The sequence below is a fragment of the Falco rusticolus genome, chromosome 6 (genome assembly GCF_015220075.1).
Source record: "Falco rusticolus isolate bFalRus1 chromosome 6, bFalRus1.pri, whole genome shotgun sequence".
Classification (NCBI taxonomy): Eukaryota; Metazoa; Chordata; class Aves; order Falconiformes; family Falconidae; genus Falco; species Falco rusticolus.
In genome coordinates this window covers 5,468,526-5,488,324 of record NC_051192.1, presented here as the reverse complement: position 1 = coordinate 5,488,324, position 19,799 = coordinate 5,468,526, and the positions used below count along the sequence as shown (strand labels likewise).

Sequence of the window (19,799 nt, the reverse complement as noted above, 5' to 3'; positions counted from 1 at the left end):
AAAGCTGGCAGTTATTTATTTGGTATATCTGTTACACACAAGACTAATACTATCTTGTGCTTAATCTAAAATAGCTCAGTTATAAGTTTCATTTTATTTCCTCAGACATATTTTTAAAAGGCGTATTTCTTACTTCAAGCAAAAGTGTGTGTTTTTTAAACAAATCATTTACATCTTTTAACTGTGTTCTCCTACCACACAGTTAGTAATTAAAACTCTTACTGAAACCATTTTAGTTACCCGAGGAAGCGGAACTTTTAGTAGTCACTTTTTTCCACCAATCACTCCTCCCACCAGTAAGCTTTAGGAGAGCTGGAGATTTCACAGATACAAACCTTCTAAACATTTTGGGAGAATAGAGGGCTGAGCAGAACAAGTTCAATAGAAAAAGTCCATCACCCCACTGGCAGAAACACTGTGCTACAAGTTTGACAGTTCCCAGCTCCTCCCAGCCTGCTGGCGGACCTGTGCTCACACGGCTCCTCTGTGCTCTGCTTCTGCAGGTTATTTCCCCAACAGAATATCGATGGTTCCCAACCAAGCGGGCAAGAGAGAGCACATGTGCATGTTGAGGTTCAGCACAGTTTGGGACACAGAACAATTCCCTGAGAAACCAGGCTACTTGGTCTCCTGCATTTGTTTTTCTCTCCATTTTATCTTAACAGGATTGCTTAACTTTGAATTAAAAGCACAGTGCTTTCCTAATGTTGCCAGAAATTTGGAAGTGATTTTTTCCCTTTAGCCTTGGAGGTACATGTGCTATTGCACGTTAGAGGGAGGGGGACAGAACACAGAAACATATTTCCTGTACTTGGTCCACAAGATGAACAGGCTGATGGTCATCCCATCCAGGCACACAAGCATTTTCAACAGAATGAGCGTGTTCTCACAGTATTGCGAGTATAAACACACACACATCATAACGGCTTAAACAGAAGATGTTTCAATAATAGAGGTCCATCCACATCAGCCAATGCATCCATAAAAGTCAAGCTCTAGAGTTAGGAACAACTGCTCTAAAATATACCAGTGACTACAGATCTGCAACCTTCTGCAGATAGAAAGACAGTTGACATTTAAAAGAATACTGAATAAACATGACAGAACGATTCTCCTTCATTATTTGTGTTTTAACTCTGAGTAGTAAAAAACCCTCTACACATAATGTAGCTCTAAAGACGTTATTCCCAGTTTCTCCTAAAGTTCAACGTGATTTTCAGATGTTTTTGCAAATTTGGTTCAGAGAGAAAGAAAACATATTTTATGTTCAAATCCTCCACAATTTTTAATATCTGAAAAGGTGATAAAATTCCAGTGTATACATTATATTCAGAATTTATAATGAGACAGGAGCACCCTCTGCCCAAGTTTTACTGGCTGAACTGGAGAAGTTAGCAGCTTAATTAAATGTAAAAAGCTAAATATAGGAACAGTTTACTGGGCAGCTGTATGTGATGTGAATTTATACTGTGGCACCGCTTCCTCATTAGCAGCTCCTGTATACACACGTCCACTGCAGCAAATCTCAAGTATGCTACTTGGTGTGAACTGCCTTGTGTTCCTGGCACATGCCACACAGTAGGAGTTACTATGGAAATTTAACACATACAAAGCTAATATATAGACTACCCTGTCATAAATTGCTTGCATGTCCAGAACTTCACTGTATTGACTATTTTTCAACCTTAGTGTTGAAGACTCAACTGGCAGGCAAATGAGCAGTTTTAACCCTTATCATATAAATGCTGAACTGAAGAAGTTGTGGTTCCACATTGGCCAAATTGAGTCTCGCTGCTGTCAGGATCCCAGCCCTCTAGGCCCTGTCCCAGCTGCCAAGTGTCACAGCTTCTCCCCTTGCCCTGGCCGCAGGACTCGCATGGCTCTGCAGCTGAGCTCAGCTATTGCAGCACGTTCCACTAGTGACAGACTAACCCTTGCACTCTTCTCCCCTCCCACAAACAAATGAATGGTTCCCCGACGGTACGCACAGCAATCTAGCACCAAAGCAAAAGGAGCGGGGCTGTGTGGCTAGGGGTGGCAGAACAGGGAAGGGCAGGGCAGGACCAGGACAGCCAGCAGTCAGTTCTGCTCAGGCTCCTACAAGAGCACGGGTCACTTACACCAAATCCACCTAAGTCTTGCAGGACTACTTCTATTTAGACAGGTCTATAGTAACCATAAGAAGCATTAATAATTAATCAAATTTAAGTTAGTTTTTTTATATTTCTCCATTAAAAAATAAAACTATACACTTTTTAAAAAGTTTTGGTGCGTATTTTTCCCCCACTTGCCTCAACCTTTTCTTTAATGCACCACAATCCAATGATCAAATCTTTAGTCTCCCACCTCATGATACACTAATGCAGTCATCCTTCTAAATCTGCCTTAGATCAGTGACCCCAAGTGTGAATAAGTACCTTGAAAAGAAAGAAAGGAAGCATTCCTATGCAAGTAGCTATACAAATAAAACAATACACAGACATCTTTGCATAGAAATTTTTGAAGGCAATGGCATTGCCCGCTAAAAAGCACAATATATAAAAATAGAAAGGCATAATGCTTTTCTTGGTTTTGGAATGAAAGCGCACCAAGGGAAAGACCCACAAAGTCTGAGAACTCAAGGATCTTAATCTGGTAAACGTAGTCTTCTCCCAAAGCACTCCTTGAAGTAATTTTATGAATTGCACTAAAAATAACAGTATGTTTGTGTATTTTTATTTTTTTTTACTAAATCAAAGGTTTCAATTTGCTTCAACTGGGCAAGGAATGACTCGTGACTTCCTAGTTCACTGTCATGTCCTGGTATTGATGCTTCAACTCTTCTTTTTTTATTTTGCTGCTACTTTACAAAAGTCTATACTAGGTGCTACAGGCTGCCCAGACAATACAAAAATGAAAATTAATTCACCTTATCAGACATTTAAGTAAATAACTGAAATGGTTACTGTGTAAGGCACATAAAATATGTAAACAGAATGGCAGACCATGAAGGCAACATTAGAAGCTCTAGCAGAAAAAATCTTCTTGCTTCTTAACAAACTAGAGCTCAGGGCATGATGAATAAAAACTTCAAAACATTTCTACTATGTGCAGGTACTGACATGTGATTCAAACATCAGGAACTGAGGCTGTTGAATATAGTTCTTAGTTCTGTCACAAACACTGACCTCAAAGCAAGTAACCAGGCAGCACTTTGAAACGATCAATCCACCTGCAGGGATAATCCTGCAAGAGAACCATTATCAGTTTGCCCTAAAGGAGGAAGTTGACTGTTGCTATTTGCACTTTCAGCAGTGTTGCACCTGAACATGTTATCTTCATCTGCTGCAGTTAGTGATACAGTATGCTCAAAGACAATGCAATGAGGCCACAAAAATGGAAAAGAGCAAGGGTGTGTGTTCATTTAAGAAAAGCCAGATAAATATATACATGCAGTATGTAAGACAATTATATGTGATTTGTAAGTTGCAAATACTGAAGAAATGTTTGTTCCAGGAAAAAAGAGAAAGACACTACTACTGGACAATGCCAAGCAATAAAGTTCCCATAGCAAGTTAAAGAATATAATGCAATAGCATTATATTGGGCCCTGCACTATTGTGTAAAAAGAGACCCTGCCATACACAGCAGTCATCGGCAGTACTTGAGGATTCACCGACTTCACCAAGACCTGGGGCAGACAGACAACTTATCCATTCTCAAGGAAGTCAAAAACAATTTTTTGAATGAGAAAAAGAGCCAACGAAACATAAAATAAACTCCGTCATGGCAAACAACGATTAATGGAAGCAACAATACATTTTTTGCGATGGCAATCTTGTTTCAAATATTGTCATTGCTAAACTGTAAAAAAACATAACACCAAACTCAACGAAAACAAGTTTGTGACATCTCTGGACTTTCAAGTGACTGGCTCAAGCTATGCTCAAACTTAAGTTCACCCTGGCATTTTTTTTGCATAAACATATTTTTTGATTGCTCATTCTTGGGTGGGTTTTTTTTGAAATATTTATTCTACTGACTATATCCAGCTACTAATTTTCACTAATTCCACTTCTGTGCCAGCAACATTACCTTTCTCGCTGTTGTCCAACTAGGCAGAAAACTAAAGAGAACAAAGCCATGCAGTATCATACACATAAAAGGAAGAAAAAAATAAAAAGTAGAAAAAAAATCAGCATGTTTATCAGAAGTTTCTCTGCAGCTCCCCATAAGAGGGTGGACACAATTCCCTAAATCAGGAATCTGTTTTCAGCAGATGAAAAGCAGCCTAATGCTTCCATTCTTCAGACTGGCATTTCAGGCCTTTATAGATTTACACGTCTTTTTGATATGCTGCATAAGATAAGATTTGTAGGATTGATATTGGACATGCAATTGCACCTCTCAGAAGAGCACTCAGCAAGAAAATTACATACAGGTTTCTTTGCAATATATTAGGACCGCAACTGGTCTAAAAAATAGATCACAAGGTATATTTAGAAGCTGATGGATTAAGATTTGATTAATTAAAAATATGCTACAGAATTTGTGATCCAAGTGGTAATAGTTAAAACTGAAACTTTTTCTTTTTTTTTTTTTTTTTTTTACAAACAGGCATGATTTATGACGGACTTGGAACTAATTAATTTCCCTAAGGTTGCTAAAGATTCAAGTTAGTATAGATTTTGTCAAAATAAAGGCACTACCCCATTAACTCCTGTATGGCCCAATAAAATAATTAGCGTGATGCTTAAAGGACTACTAGAGTATGATGACTGAACTGAGCAGCAATTAGAAGAAAAACAGCTTTTGAACAGTATCTTTTATTATGTTTATCAGCAAGAACTGTAAAACAAACACAAAGTGAGCAGAGGGCAATATCACCTCTAACATGAAGATACTGTAGCAGCTCCATAACTCTCAGATCAACCAGTTGCAATCATTCTTCAAAACTCTCTGCTAGTTCGAAAGCTAAAAAAAAAAAATGTTCTGGATTCTCAGTGGTTCCTCAACGGCTCTCTGAATAATATCTGCTTACAATTAAAAAAAGATTTATAATGGTCAGTTTTACAGTCAACCTAAAGCTAAAATTTAAGCTGTGCTTTTGACTTGTGAATTATCTCAACAAGCAGAATTACCAGAATGGTCTGACCCTCATATGAAACGACTATCCCCTTTAAAAACCAAGTACAATAAAAAGAAAACAATGATCCCTTAAAGAAATGGCAAATGGATGAGCAGAAGTGAAACCTTCACTGACCTCTTTTTAGTAATAACAAATTTGTAGTATCAAAAATATGTAGGAGATCAAGATTTCAATTATTAAGCTGGCTGGTATACAGCTGAAAATGTGTAAGAAACAAAGGCTGAAAAATATAGAAGGCCATTTTTATTGAACTGCCTGTTCAAGACATAGCAGAAGAAATACAGATCAAGTGGAAGGAACAATTCTTAATGGAAACTACACCTGGTCTCAAAAGTTCCGAGCAGAAAATAGATGGAGACCAGCAATGCCTTAGCAGAAAATACCATATATGCTTGCACCTTTCTTATCTCTCCCTTGGCACAAGGTTATAGCTATTCTTGGAGAAAAGATGCTGGGTTTGAGTCAGACCAAAGGCCCATCTACGTGGCCATTCTTACATTTTTAGGAAAATTTCATTATAAAATTAGGTAGAATGATTCCTGTCATCAAGGTTCCTGCAATGATACAGTTCCACAGGACTAAACAATCAGTTAAGTAATGGGGGGCAGAGGGGGAGAAGGCAAGATTAATGAAAGCAAGAAAAATATACATTCATGAGAAAACAGAAAAGATACCATGACATTTCAACTTCCTGCATTCTTCTTCCTAATCTTGAAATGTAATCCACAATGAGAAGACAAGTAAGAGATAACTGAAAAGACTTTGGTTTTAAACACCGAGCAGAATGCATATTTAGACAGGCAAATATTTGCAATTCAATAGAAAGATCATCAACAAAATTATTTAAGCATGTAATTTTGAGGGAAAAGTCATAAGTACATTTGATTTAATGTATTCAGTGTATTGCTACTTTCAGACCATAATGGTTAGCTAATGGATTGATCAAAAATTCTTTACACTACCACAGCTGAAGCCTAACAAAATACCCCGTGCACAAAGAAACAACTTGGAAACACCAGGGAGGGGCACAACTTCTGTTGTTATTGCTCTGAAAAGCTCAATAATTGCAATCTTTGTGGGAAGAAATGAGAAGGAACAGAATCAGAATCTCATTTTGAATGAGGTACAAAATGGGATGCGATCTGACAGAGATCATACAGACTTTAGACAATTCAGCTATTTGTCAAGGAAGATACTCTCTTAATTTTGTGGGAAAGATCAGAATATAAAACATTTTAGTTACAAGAATGGGAACAAGTAAACAGAGGCCTCTATTACAAAAATGCCAATCCTTGCAATAAACACAGCAGAACAAACCAAAGAAGCCAGACTTCAACAGGGCTGCAGTTGTTGAACCTAAATCAGATCACCAGGCCCATCAGTGGATGACAGAGCTCTAAAAAGCACCTAGCTAAGGAGGAGTCTATTTTTCAGTAACAATTTCTAAGTGAGAGAAGAAGCAAAGTTGACACATATGTTGGGCTCACATGGAAAAAATTATCATGTTTTATTCAGTGTTCTATTCAGGGGATGAAAAAAAGAGAAGACGCTTCATTATCTCTGTTTTGAATGGATAAAAACAATTTCTCTAAATGTATGCCAAATAGCACTTTTCTACAATTCACAAAAATCACACACTTCAAAACTAGTAAGTAGGCAAGAAAACACTATGAAAATATTTGAAAACTTCCAGCCCTGAATTCTGTGAAAGAGAAGATAATAATATTAGCTTGGCACAAAAATCCTGCTTTCCTTGTACAAAGGCCACACCACTTCACAACTGCTTCTCCTCCCTCTTTTCCTATCTACTTTGCAGAGAGACATTTTTTTCATCCAGAGAGATTCTCTGAACATTTAGTCTGTGGCTGTGGACACATTACATATCCAGGACAGTAAGAACAAACCCAGTATCTTAATTATTTTGTTTTCTTTGATTTATACATAACCCACAACCTTTATGACTGCGACATTCTACACTGGCACAGGAGACAGCCAGATAGGACAGCAGAAAAGACCAAATGTGTCTTTGCTACCGGAAAAGGGAATATTCCCTTCTTCCAGGCTTGAGACTGCTGTCCTCATTCTGTGTACTTGCTCTGGCACTCATCTGACCACACAATAAGTTAATTCAATTTGCTGAGCCAAAGGAGGAGGGGGTGGTGGTAGAAATCAAGCTAAACAAAAAGAAAAGGAATAGTTTTCTGCTAGGTTAGTCGAGTGAATTAAACTTCGCATGTACTTAGGAAAGTACCAGAGCCACTGTGACAGAGCAGTACAGCCATGCTGTACCAAAAACGGAGGATAGTGAGGAACTGGAACTACTCCACGCAGATGCATTAATAAAGAGACTGAGTAGCAATTCTCATGTAACATTCACCTACTCCCAGACTTACTTCCGATCCATAAGAGCCTGTACGACACACTTTAGTCATGCAGCATTGAGTACTTCCCCAAACACAGTTTTCCCTCTCTGAAATCTAATTATGTCAGCATTCTACTAAAACATCTCTGTGGGTTTTCTTTTGAACTTTTAGGGCAAGGTGCTTTTGACATAATCTGTGGAAAAAAATACATATATTAATTTAAAATATATGTGGTATTTTTGAAGGTCAAACAAAATTTTAATTAAAAAAGTCATTCTAACTGTAAATGCACCTGTAAAATAAAAATGGCCTCCCAGCTTTTTGTGGTAGAGTTGGAGAAACTAAACTACAACAGCAAACCAAGTATATACAGTTTATTTAAATATTTTTAAGCATGTGTAACTGTACAACAGACAGATACACAAAGCTGTTTAAACAAGTAGTTTGTACTCTCTTCCCACCCTAATTTGCATGCGTTATGTTACAGTTTGAGTCATGTGACCACATACTATTTTTCCGCAGGACATCTGCTTCATTCAGCACACTGGATGGACTCTAATCCAGGGAAACGTTTGCATTGTGCACTGAAGGAAGCTGCTCTTCGTAGACCAGCCCATTTAGAAAATGCATAGATACACAATGATCAATATTAGAACGGAAGCAATGCAGGCACTGGGTAGGAGCATTATAAACCTAATAGACAATAAAAGACCCCCCACAGGCGCACTTAGCACAGTGAAGTTGTGTACCTCAGAAAAGATGTATGTATCAAACCCTAGCTCCCAGCTGGCAAATCTGAAGCTCCATCCCCCAGTAACAAAGAACTTCCTCTTCTCAGATTTCAAGCAGGCTTTTGGTCACAATCGTATCAATTTTTACTACATTATGTAGCATGTCCTTTAAAGATGAGAAGTGCATGCTATCTACAACCTCACAAGTGCTAGAAGCAGATAGGAGAATTTCTGCAAGTAAATTCTGCTGTCTGCATAGATTCAATGCCTGACATTCCTGTTCAAAATCTTCTAAATGAAAACAAGAATTTCACAGATATTCTTGGCTTTCTAGCTAAAGCAAAAGAAACCCACATCTGTTTTACCTCAGTTCTATTCTGCCTGCAAAGCTAAGAAATGCAGCACTAATTGTCTTTCTGACCACAATGGCAATTGGCTTTCTAGGAGACTCAAGGAGATACTGTGGTATCAATATACATTAAATACCCTTTTTTTTTTTTTTTTTCCTGTTTGCAAGAACTGGAAATGGTACTCCAAAATCAATTTCTGCAGGTGCTCGTGGCTCCGGTTCCATTCCAGTCATTCAAGGAAGCTTCCTAGCTCCCACCTACAAGTGAACACAAGACTCTTCCAGTTTATTTTCATAACCTGGTTCTTTTTCTGGCTTGTGTGTTATCACCAGAATTGTTAAAAAATTCTGCCTGCCAAGTCTGTTACAGCTGATGAAACACAATATAGCAAGAACCCATTCTTCTTTGCAAAAATCACAACAGATCTGGGAAGCAGTCACCTGTCAAAAAAAATATGTGGTCCCATGATAAAAGTAAGTTTGGTAACAACTTTTATGCCAGAATGTTTCTGTATAAAAGAATTAAAGGAAACATTTTGATCTGATCTATTACAAATAGCTTTCAGATTCTTGAGATTTTGACAAAATTCCACGTATTCTCAGCTACACTATTCTACCTGTTCAGCCAGCCTTTCTGACCACCTTCAGAGAAAAAAAAAAGTTTAAAAAAAAACAAACAAGGACAAAAAAATTACGTGAAAGTGACAAGAACTGACAAAGTGTTTAAATAAAATAATAAGCAAAGAGTGAGCGGAGATTCTTTCTGGTATTTATGTTTAACTTTTTTCCCCATTTAATGAAATGTAATGTTGAGGAGCTTCCATAATAAGAGAGTTTGGCTCCAGTAAGACGGACTCCTCAGCATCTGGACATAGAAGTGATTCCCAGAGGAGATTAATCATAGGAAATCACAGCATATTTAATCATGTCTTAGTTGAGTTTACAAAAACTGTCCTGTCCCACATATGGTTTTACACTGGCAATCCCAGAGCCAAGAACACTCTCACAATGTCTTGAATGGCATTCCAAAGGAGGAAAGATAATAAAGCCTGTTCTAGCACTGCAATGATCCTTCCAAAGCAGTTGAATATTTTATGAGTACCTTTGCTTTCACAAGGAAGAAAATAATTTCCTCAAAGTGCAGATCAGTGGATGCCATTTGCATGCTCTTGTCATAAAAACACAATTCTCGATTATCTTCAACTCGTCAGCACAGCATCTACAGTTTTCTTTTTTTTTTTTTTTTCCTCCCATGAAGCCGTCAGAACAGATGGGCTAATTGTCAGCTCATTTTAAAAATGCCGAAAATAACGCCCCAAACGCTGACAACCGGGGCGCATCATCCGCACCGCTCCTGTCACCGGAGGGCTGCCCCGGGCCGGTGCCCACACGAGACGGCACCCAACGGGCCAGCGCGCGCTTCGCCCACCGCCCGCGCGACGGGGGCAACGCGCAAGCCCCGCCCGAGGGCGCCCCGGGCTGCGGCGGGAAGGCGGCCTAAGGCGCGCGCCGCCCCGCCCCTCCCGCCTGCCGCTGAGGAGAGCCCTCCGCCGCCCGCCTCGACGCCAGCTTCCTCTGCTGCAACACGCTTTCTGCTCGAAAAATCGCCATCGGATTTTTTTTTTTTTTTTTCTCCTCTTGGTTGTTGTTGGCTCGGTAACCCGTTCGTTTCCAACGCCAGAAAGACAAAGTGGGCCCCGGCACTGCTTCTCGCCACCAAGGAACAAAAAGCATTATTTGATGTTTTCCCTGGGAAAAGCTTCAAGAAAGAAAAGCTCACGCCTTCAGGAGAATATTTTTGAATGCTGAAGATCCGCCTCGCTGGGTGAAAATACGCAATACAAGAAAATGCAAAACCAACAGATTTCCTCCATCATCCTCCTCAGAAGACATTACTTTAAGGGGACGAGGGAAACACCTCGTCTCAAACGAACGCTATCACTGGTTTTTAAATCTGGAGAAACACACCGCCCTCAGCCCCGGGGCGATTTGTGAAACGGGAGCAACCGAAAATTGAAAATAATAAAAAAAACCATTAAACCTCTGGAAATGCACGCTCGAGTCACGCAAACGCGCGGGAGGGGAGGGCAGGCTGCGAAGCCCCGCTGCCCGCGGCCGGGTGGGTGTGCCGGCGGCGGCGTCCCCGGCTGGGCGCCCATCGGGCGGCAAGGGGCAAAGGGGCAGGGAGAGGCGGGCAGCGGGGTCCCGCAGCGCCGGCCACCGCCGGCCGCAGCGCCCCGCGGCTGACCTGGCCGCGCTTACAAGGGGAAAGGAAGGCGGGGGCGCGGAGCTGCCTCCGGACCCAGCGGGAACGGGGGAGGGGGATGTGCCCAGACCGCGCTACCGCCCCCTCCGCCGACTGCAGCCCCCGTCGCGCGGCGCCAGGTCCCGGTGGGCGAGGGCCTGACACAATAGGCACTGGGCGGATGGCGGGGCGGACAACCGGCGCGACCCCGGCCCCTCTCCCCGTCACGGCTCCCGCCCGACCCGCGCCCGGGGCGGCAGCATCCTCTCACTCACCCACCCCTTCCAGGAGGTTCGCGCGCCGAGCAGGGGCCGTCCCTAGCAGCGCCGCCGGTGCTCACTGCGCCGGCATCCCGGCGGGGCGGGGGCGGGGCGCTCCAGTCGGTGTCCCTCTGGCAACGGCTCCAACGTTATTCCCTGCACATAGCGGCTAACGGGCAGAGCGGGGCACGGCGCTGCGCAGGCGCCGCCCGAGCTCACACAATGCGGGGGGGGCGTGCGCAGGCCGAGCGGCGGAGGGGCCGGGTGCGCCTGCGCCAGCTGCAGACAATAGCCACCTCCGCTCCCACCGCCGCGCATGCGCCGGAGGCCGCGGCGGCAACACTGCTTCTAGCTCCTACCCCCCCTCCTCCGCCATGACCGGACCTGCGCTACACCCAGCCGCTGCGGCCCGGAGGACGTAGGCGGAAGAGCTGTACCCTGCGCAGGCGCGCCTGCAGCCGCAACCCACAACAAAGGGGAAAGCAGAGGCTGCCAGCTTCCCCCTCCCGCCGGCGGCTTGCGGGGAGGTGGCCGGCCGGTGGGGACTCCACCTCCCAGGGTGCGCAGCGCGGCGCGCTGCATGCTGGGCCTTGTGGTTTGGCGGGCGGCAGCCCCGCACGGCGCGCGGCCGGGAGGCGGGTCCCGAGCGCCGCCGCGCGCAGCTGTGGCGGGTAGCGACGGGCAGCGCTGAGGGGAGCTCCACCGGGGCGGCGGAACGGGGGGATCTACCGCTACCCGGCAGCGCTCGCCGCTGTCCCGGGAACCGGCGGCGCCCTCATGCGGGCGCCCCGGGGGGAGCCCGCCCTGGAAGAGCCCCTGGAGCGGTACCAGAGGCGGCTCCGAGGTGAGCGGGCAGAGCGGCGCGGGGTGAGGGCGGGCAGCGTCCCCCGCCGGCCGGTTCTGCTGCCGGGCTCCGCTGTGCCCGGCTGTCCCCAAGCCGGCTGAGCGGCGGCGGGCAGCGTGCGCGCCCGTTGGCGCTGCTGGGGCCGGGGAAACCCGGGGGGCTGTCCCGTCCCGCCGCGCCGCGGGGCGGCCGGGCTGAGGTCACCCTGGCTCTGGTCCTTCCCGCAGCCGGTGCCGTTTATGTGACCGCACGAAGCTGTCTGATCAAAACTTGGCTCTGATGAGGCCGCTGCCTCTTTCGGTGGGGTTTTCTTCGGTTCTGTAAGGGTTTTAGCTGCTGTTGCCACATCCCATTCTAGGCATGGTAAAGAAGGGGGTGCAAATTGATTCTAACGAGACTGGTTACTTCCCATGTCAGAAACTGTTTACATACTTGCCACCTACCTACTCAAGAAGCATTAGGTATAGCCTGACAGAGAGCACCTAAATCTTTCAGCTGCAACACCTGGGCTTTACCAACCTTTACAGTGTCTCTGATTAGCCAAAGTGTCTACACCCTAAAGAAAACTGGTAGATAATTTGTGGGTACGTCACCTGGCTTGGTGCAAAAAGCTGGGTTCCGGACACGGTGCCCACACATCATGTGTTGTGACACAAGTAAATTAAATGTGTAGTTGCTATATAGGAGATGTCATTGCAAAAAGTTTAAACAATGGAAATATTTTTAAATAGCTGCTTTATACTTGATTCTCAGCAAGTATTTTATATTTCTTTTTCAAAGAGCATCAGTTCCTTGCACAGAGGATGGCTTTTATTTGTTGCAGAAGGTAGAATTTTGAAGAATCACCTCTGTTTATTTCTCCTGTAGATTAAGCGGGCTTGTTTGGCACTTGCAGGTAGAACAGTTAAAATGACAGATAGCAGCGCATCTCTTGATGTTTAAAGTTCCTTTTGTGATATATAAAAACAATGAATAAACCCCAATGATTGCCACACATAGACATGGGTAATCTTAATACTATGTCATGTTTCCTTTCGCTGTGGATGAGTATGGAAAACCACTAGTTTCCCTGTACTGTATTCGGACTTTCATGGAGGCAAAGGGTTTCTGCTGTGACTGTTATTGCAAAGGAGGAGCCATAAGTGAGGATTTTAAAACCGTAGTTGAACACGTATGATTTTGCTGCTTAGTAAATCTTATAATGGCATTACATTTCTGCTTCAAGACAGTATTGTAACTTACAGAGACATAGCTTTGTTTAGAAAGGCCACACTTTAATGAGTTTTGTCCATTTCTGCTGCAGTATTGTAGGCATAAGTACAACCTCAGCCTATATGTTGAAAATCTGGTGTATTTCACAAGACATTCATTTTAAAAGTGCTTATGATTATCTTTTACCTAGAATACCTTTTGAATCTTGTTTGCCTGCTTTTATGCAGATCTGGGAAGGGGTTATGTTGTTAGTGAAACATTTTATAAATTCATGTTCCTTTTCTGTGATAGCTCAGTGGTTGACCTGCCTTTTCATTTTAGGCAATGAAGGCCGGTCAGTGCTGGCGTTTTGGATTACTGGCAAGTCCAAAAGGTGGCATGCGGGCAGTGGAGAAGGCAGATTTCTTCTGTTCATCCTCATCTAAGGAGATATGGAGATGTATCTGTGTCTAAATTCTGGAGTGCGCAGGCAGCATGTTGTGCTTGACATCCATCTTGCTGGGGCATCCAGCCACTGTTGGATACAGTGGTTATGTTGAGCTGCCTCGACTCCCCGCAGAATGCAATGTCCTCAGCTTCCTCAGGCAGCAACAGCAGGGAAAGCCAAAGACCTTTGGTCTCCACGTTTACAATGTAGTCCATAATTTCAGGATGCTTAATGCTTTTTATATAAATGTTCCTCTGTGTGTGTAGTTTGGTAAGCTTGGTAGAGGACTTTATAGTTGATTTAGACCAGATTTGTCATGAAAATATGCTTTGTAGCATTTTCTTTCTGATACTTGTCTGTCCTGGTTTTGGCTGGGATAGAGTTAATTTGCTTCTCAGTAGCTGGTGCAGTGCTGTGTTTTGGATTTGGTGTGAGAACAATGTTGATAACACACCCATGTTTTTAGTTGTTGCTAGGTAATGTTTATACTAAGTCAAGGGCTTTTCAATTTCTCAGGCCCTGCCAGCTAGAAGGCTGGAGGGGCACAGGAAACTGGGAAGGGGCACAGCCAGGACAGCTGACCCAAACTAGCCAAAGGGATATTCATACCATAGAACATCATGCTTGGTATGTAAACTGGGGGGAGTTGGCTGGGGCTGCTGATCACTGCTCAGGGACTGACTGGGCATCAGTCAGTGGGTAGTGAGCAATTGTGTTGCACAACACTTGGGGTTTTTTTCCCCCTTCCCTTTGGATTTTATTCCTTTCCCCTTCTCTCTTCTTTTCATTACAGTTGTTGTTGTTGTTATTATTGTTATTTTATTAAGATTATTGAATTATTCTTGTATCAGTCCTCAAGTTTTACCTTTTTCCTGATTTTCTTCCCCATCCTGCTGGAGGTGGGGAGTGAGCAAGTGGCTGCATAGTACTCAGTTGTTGGCAGAGGTTAAACCACGACATTGGCCTGGGCTTTTTGTGCATTTGAAATGTTCCAATGTGATTTCTCATTCAACTACAAATTCTGTTGGAGTGCTCTTCAGAGTTGTGATGAGCTTTTAGGCTTTTGATATGTGAACTTCTGAAGCGTGCCTTTGTACAAAGTTACCTGGACATTGCAAGCGACCTCTTAAACTCTCTCATATGTTCAAAGGGCCTTTCTCAAGAATTTTGCATCTTGGGCTGTTTAACTGTGTATAAGTCTACTATTAGATCTCACTGTATTTAATGATTGTATGAACAGAATACATGCATCCAATTTATTTTCATTTTGTCTGTTTCTGACTGAATTGCCTTACACTGGATCCATTATTATTATTTTTTTTAAAAGATTTCAGAATGTGACCTTCTGGTAGCTGTTTCTCTTTCTTTCCATTCTGGGAAACATGGGGTTTTTTCCTTACAGTGCCAAGATAGCTTTGATTTCATAGCTCCAGGGGTGCCTCTCAGCGAGCAGATAGGGTATTATCTCACAAACATAGCCCCAGTGCAGGGTGATATGGCATAAGTTCCACTGTGTTTCTCATTTAACTTCTTTATTTCTCAGTGATGTACAGTTTTGAAGTCCTTTGACCTGTACAGCATTCTCAGATCATTACCGCTGCAATTAGGAATTCACTGTAGGACAAACAGATCACTGTTACTCCTGAAGTTGTTAAAACTAAATCTTTACCTGTTTTTCTTATATATTTATACAGCTTGAGATTCTTCTCAAAATTCAGATCATTCCTGTCATGTGGATTCTGGAATTTCAGGTGGCATGCTTCGGGTGTTGTTTGACACTTTTGCAGTACAGCATTCCTAAACTGCTTGTAGTGCTATCTGGACCAAGGCTAACATGTGGCAACAGATTATCACTACCCATGCTGGAGATCAGAAGAATCATTTTACAGCCTTATTCTGTTTGATGGAAGGGTGTATAACTTCTCAGAATAATTGATTATTCCAGTGCAGTGTCCTTTGTTGTAAAGGTAAATCCCTCGGAAGACTAGTACACCGGGAGCCCAGGTGTTCAATAAACTGAGGCTGGTGGCCAAAGGACAGAAAGCTGGACCTGAAAACCTAAGACATAAATGGTCTTAGAGCCCAACATAGAGATTCTGGTGAAATCACAAAGGTCCTTGTAACAGGGCTTTTCCAGAATTGTGTAGACTTTGTATAATGAAGGTCTTTAATGATGTGTCTAATACAGGTTTACGAGGGTGGTGTTTGTTTAGTTTGGATAATTAGGTTACTGTGTAATTGAGACCATTTCAAATGAACCCCAAAGTCTTTAGGAGATAATAACATTTCCAATTAAAAGTTATTCTCAAGGGAATAGAGGTATTTTGTAAAGGAGACTAAGTGCTGTGCTATTGTATTCGTGTTAATAACTAAAAATTGCTAGGCATAATGTGACTGTCTAATGGGCCTTCTACTACACCAGTGCTAACAGCAGTATGTGATGGCTTCCTGCTACTTTACCCTTTTCTTCCAACAGCAGTAAATGTATGGAAAAGACTATTTAGAGCCCACTTCTTTGTTTGTAGCATTGACCTGGTTCGTTGAACAGAGAACTATTAAATTATGTTTTTATATTGAGCTTTCAGCCTGTTTACTAAACAGCACTGGCTTACTTGTGGGCCAGAGGCAGTGTAAGAGGAGGAGTGATGGAGGGGGAGACCATCCTTTTTGGGTACAGTGCCTGATACAGGCATCTTGTAAGCCTACCCTAAGAAAATGTGGAAGTTATGTTCTGTATTCCACTGCATTACTGAGTCCTACGTTGTTTCAGAGAATGACAATGCAAGCTGCAAGAGGAACAGATGAAAATATAAGACTGCTGCAACTTCAGTTTCACTTTGTGGCTACTTCATGTGACTCCAAAAATAAAGTAGCAGACATGTGAAGTCAAAGCTGTCCTTGGAAAAATGAGTATGTGGTCCAATTACCAGCTAAGTTAGCTGTGACACTGAAGCAGCTAAGAATTAAATTGTAGATGGTAATCTACAATTGTAAATTTTTTTGCCTTAAGCTTTTTATTTCTGTTTGACAATTATTTCCAAGTATTGTCCCAAACAGCACATAACGTTCATTTAAGGGTGAAGAATCAGTCAGAAGGAACCAGGAAATGCTCATAGTTGCTCCTCACACGTTGAGGGTCTCTAGAACCTTAGCCATGTGCTTTATGCTCTGCAGAAAGGGCTTGTTTAGGAATTCCTGGTGATGAACGCTGCAGCTCCAGAGAACAGTTTCCTCTTAAAGACGGTGATTTGGTAAAAGTTGTGTTGACCCCCCCCTATTTCTCATATAATAGGAAGCAACTCTGAAGATGAGGAAACCAAATCAAGTGGATTCTGAGTGTTAAACACAGCTTAGGACTTTTTCAGGCCCGGCTAATGAACAGCCTGGTATCACTTGTTATTATTGAATGTTTACATGTAAAATCCTATCAGCATAAGTAGTAATTAATAGGATACTTTCAGTCTCAAAACAGCCGTGTAGTATGGTAGCATACCTGTGTTTGTCAGCCAGTAAAGAAGAATAGCTGCATATCAGAATGGTAAGTAAAGTCAAGTCCAAGACTATGCAAACCACAATAAAAACTTAAAAGAATGCTACCTCAGAAGAGGTACGTGACTTACTGTTTTAGATTTCTAAGTGTCAATAGAAACAAAGTCAAAGCTGGTAATACTTTTTGGACAGCAAAGTTTTCTTTAAATAGGCACCATTTTTTCTGTTTTCACTAACTGGTCTAATTGTATGTTTTATCAGTTATTATTCTGCATAAATTCTATAGTGTTAGTTGTTTTTAAGAGCTGAAGAATCAGTGCAATTCCTTCTTTAACTTTCTAGGGCATTTTTCTGGTTGGGAACCATGGGATGTCAGAAAGTGACTTGTTTGTTGACTTTCTAGCCACTTCTGGTCATCTTTCTATAAACATTATTAGAACTGGACCATTACCTTTAGATGACAGACTTATGGGAAGCTTTTCATACAGCTGTGGTTTGTTTTCTTCAATTTATGTTGCTTAACACTTACACCAGCTGGAGTTATTTTCAGTGTCTTTTCAGGCAAGTCTGTTGTTTTGGTTGGTTGGTTCCCTTGCTAAGCTCTCCATTAGCTCCCAGAGTACTTTCTATGGCATTTCTGAGTTCATGAATGAGGTAGCTTTGGTGCTTTCATTTAAAGGAGTGCTCTTTATAGACAGTCTTGGGCAGTGTCTGAAAAAAACGTCTTTTGTTTAGGCAGTGCAAACACGGTTCAATGCCTTCTCTGTTTTTTTCAGTTTTTTTCACTTCAGTGGCAAATTGTTCTTAAATATTTTTTATTTTTTTTTTAATTACACCACCTTACCACCACCCCCAAGCTGATTACTACTTTGGAAATACAGCTATCTCTTTCGTGTTGTGTTCAGAGTGTCCTGATGCTAGACTTTTTTTTTTTTTTTTTTTTTGACAAGTTCAACGGATCTCTAATGTGTCTTCAACATAAAAAAATATGTTGTTGCTCAGCAGTAGTACTGACATTCCCATATAACCCACCCCCCCCCACCCCCCAGTTATATGAAGGTAATTCTCTGGAAAAACCGTACCTCGCCACATTTTCAAGGAGTAATACTTAGATTTTGTAGTTGCAATGAGTACAGAAAATAACCACAGCTACCAATGCTTCTTTCAGGAGCAGTATATTAATTCAGCACGTAGAATGTATGACGTGCTTTTTGAACATTAATTAATGTTTTGGGCAGGTTTTTGTCTTAAAGCATTATGCTTAACGGAACTCAATCTAGTCCAAAGTTGCAGTCATGTGTAGATGAGTTGAGGAGTAGGAATATCTCTGTACCAAGAATGTTATGGTTTTAATCCTGGGTTAGGATCACTGGGTGCTTCAGTCTCTGAAATAATAAGCAGTAATGTATTTCTTTCTTTTAGGTGTTTGGTCAGCTATGTCATTGCTAAGGCATTAGATAAGTTATATGCCTGTCCCTTGCAAGGACTGCCTGTGATTATCTATGATAGTTGACAGCTTGTCAGCATTTTTCTGGAGCAGTTGGTTGTATTTTGGGGTTTTTTATGTATCAGTTTTGATCCATCAGGTTTTGTTGCTATCTTGCCATTTTTCATAATCATCTCGGATCCTTTAAACACTGAAAACCAATGAGCTTTATAGTAAATAAAAATTTTTTTTTGAAGTTTTAATCCAGATAAGTCCAATTTAATTTATATCCTCAGCTGTTCCTATAGGAAGTAACACATCAATGATGTCTTATCATACAACAGAAATGTATGTTGGGCTTTTTATTCATAGAGTCTTGTTAAGATTTAGAACAGAAAAATGCTGATTGGATTTTAGATAGGCAAATAGTGCTGCACGCAAGCAGTTTTCTGCAGTATTTTTTTTACTGAGGCTAAGTTAGGTTGAATGTGTGTGCACTTAAAAATTAATGACTTCTAAATTAAGTACAAAATTATCACATTGTCTTTAAGCAAAGATTCCTTGTTGTCCAATAGTTTGCATCCACAGAGGTACTTTCAACTTCTTTCATATTTAAAAAGAATACTTCTACACTGGCAGGAACAACAAATGTAATCTTTCCACTTGGTAGTGTGTTGTCTTTTATACTAATGCCCACAATTATGCCCCTTATTTAGGAAAAAAAAAAAATACAACTTTCTTATTCCCTGTTACACATCCAGTTCAACTTTCACTGAAGTAAATGTTAGCTCTTTGGTGTCTAATGAGTATAAAGATGGACCATTGGAAACTCCTAACTCCCAGTTTCCCAGTGGTGAGTGTTTTGCTTGTGGCAGCAACTTTTGTAATTTGAAATGGGCATGCTTTTAAGAAGCTTTGGCAAATATGTGATAAAGCTTTCAAAAATGTAGTGATATTATTCCAGAGGCAGGGAAGTGTAATCAAGAGAAGTAGACATCAGTGTGCCATTGATAATGATTTCAATGTGTTTCACTACTACTGCCTGGTATGTTTATGGAAGAAGATGACATAGCGTAAGATCTCTGTTACCTTTGAGGCTAAAGTAGTAGCTTGGAGTTTAGAAGCTGTAATATTATGAAGAGAGAGAAGTTCTGGGAAAAATTGTATATGGGTCTGTTTGGTTTGGGTTTATTTTAGTTTGTTGTTCTTCGCTGGCTATGAAGCAAATATTGATACTCTGGGGTTCTCTGACAGAGGTCTGCAGTGAATAGGGAAATGAAGGAATTTTATTGCTATCAGATGACACACCACATAACAACTGATAC

The 19,799-nt window shown here is 41.9% G+C and overlaps 2 protein-coding genes across 9 annotated transcripts in view; one reads left to right on the top strand and one right to left on the bottom strand.

Moving 5' to 3' along the window:
- CEP170 (centrosomal protein 170) overlaps positions 1 to 11,297 on the bottom strand; it is a 101,918-nt gene extending 90,621 nt beyond the window's left edge. For 2 of the 8 annotated variants that reach the window (XM_037393006.1, XM_037393007.1), the window contains exon 1: positions 11,092 to 11,284. The gene's annotated coding sequence lies outside the window, so the exon portion shown is untranslated. Of the gene's footprint in view, positions 1 to 11,091 lie in introns of all 8 variants that reach the window. The other 6 variants (XM_037393003.1, XM_037393005.1, XM_037393010.1 and 3 more) reach the window with 5 other exon arrangements.
- Positions 11,298 to 11,734: 437 nt separating this feature from the next.
- SDCCAG8 (SHH signaling and ciliogenesis regulator SDCCAG8) overlaps positions 11,735 to 19,799 on the top strand; it is a 118,793-nt gene continuing 110,728 nt past the window's right edge. Inside the window, 1 exon segment of the mRNA XM_037393012.1 lies at positions 11,735 to 11,920. Coding sequence (XP_037248909.1) covers positions 11,854 to 11,920 — 67 coding nt within the window. The 5' untranslated portion in view covers positions 11,735 to 11,853.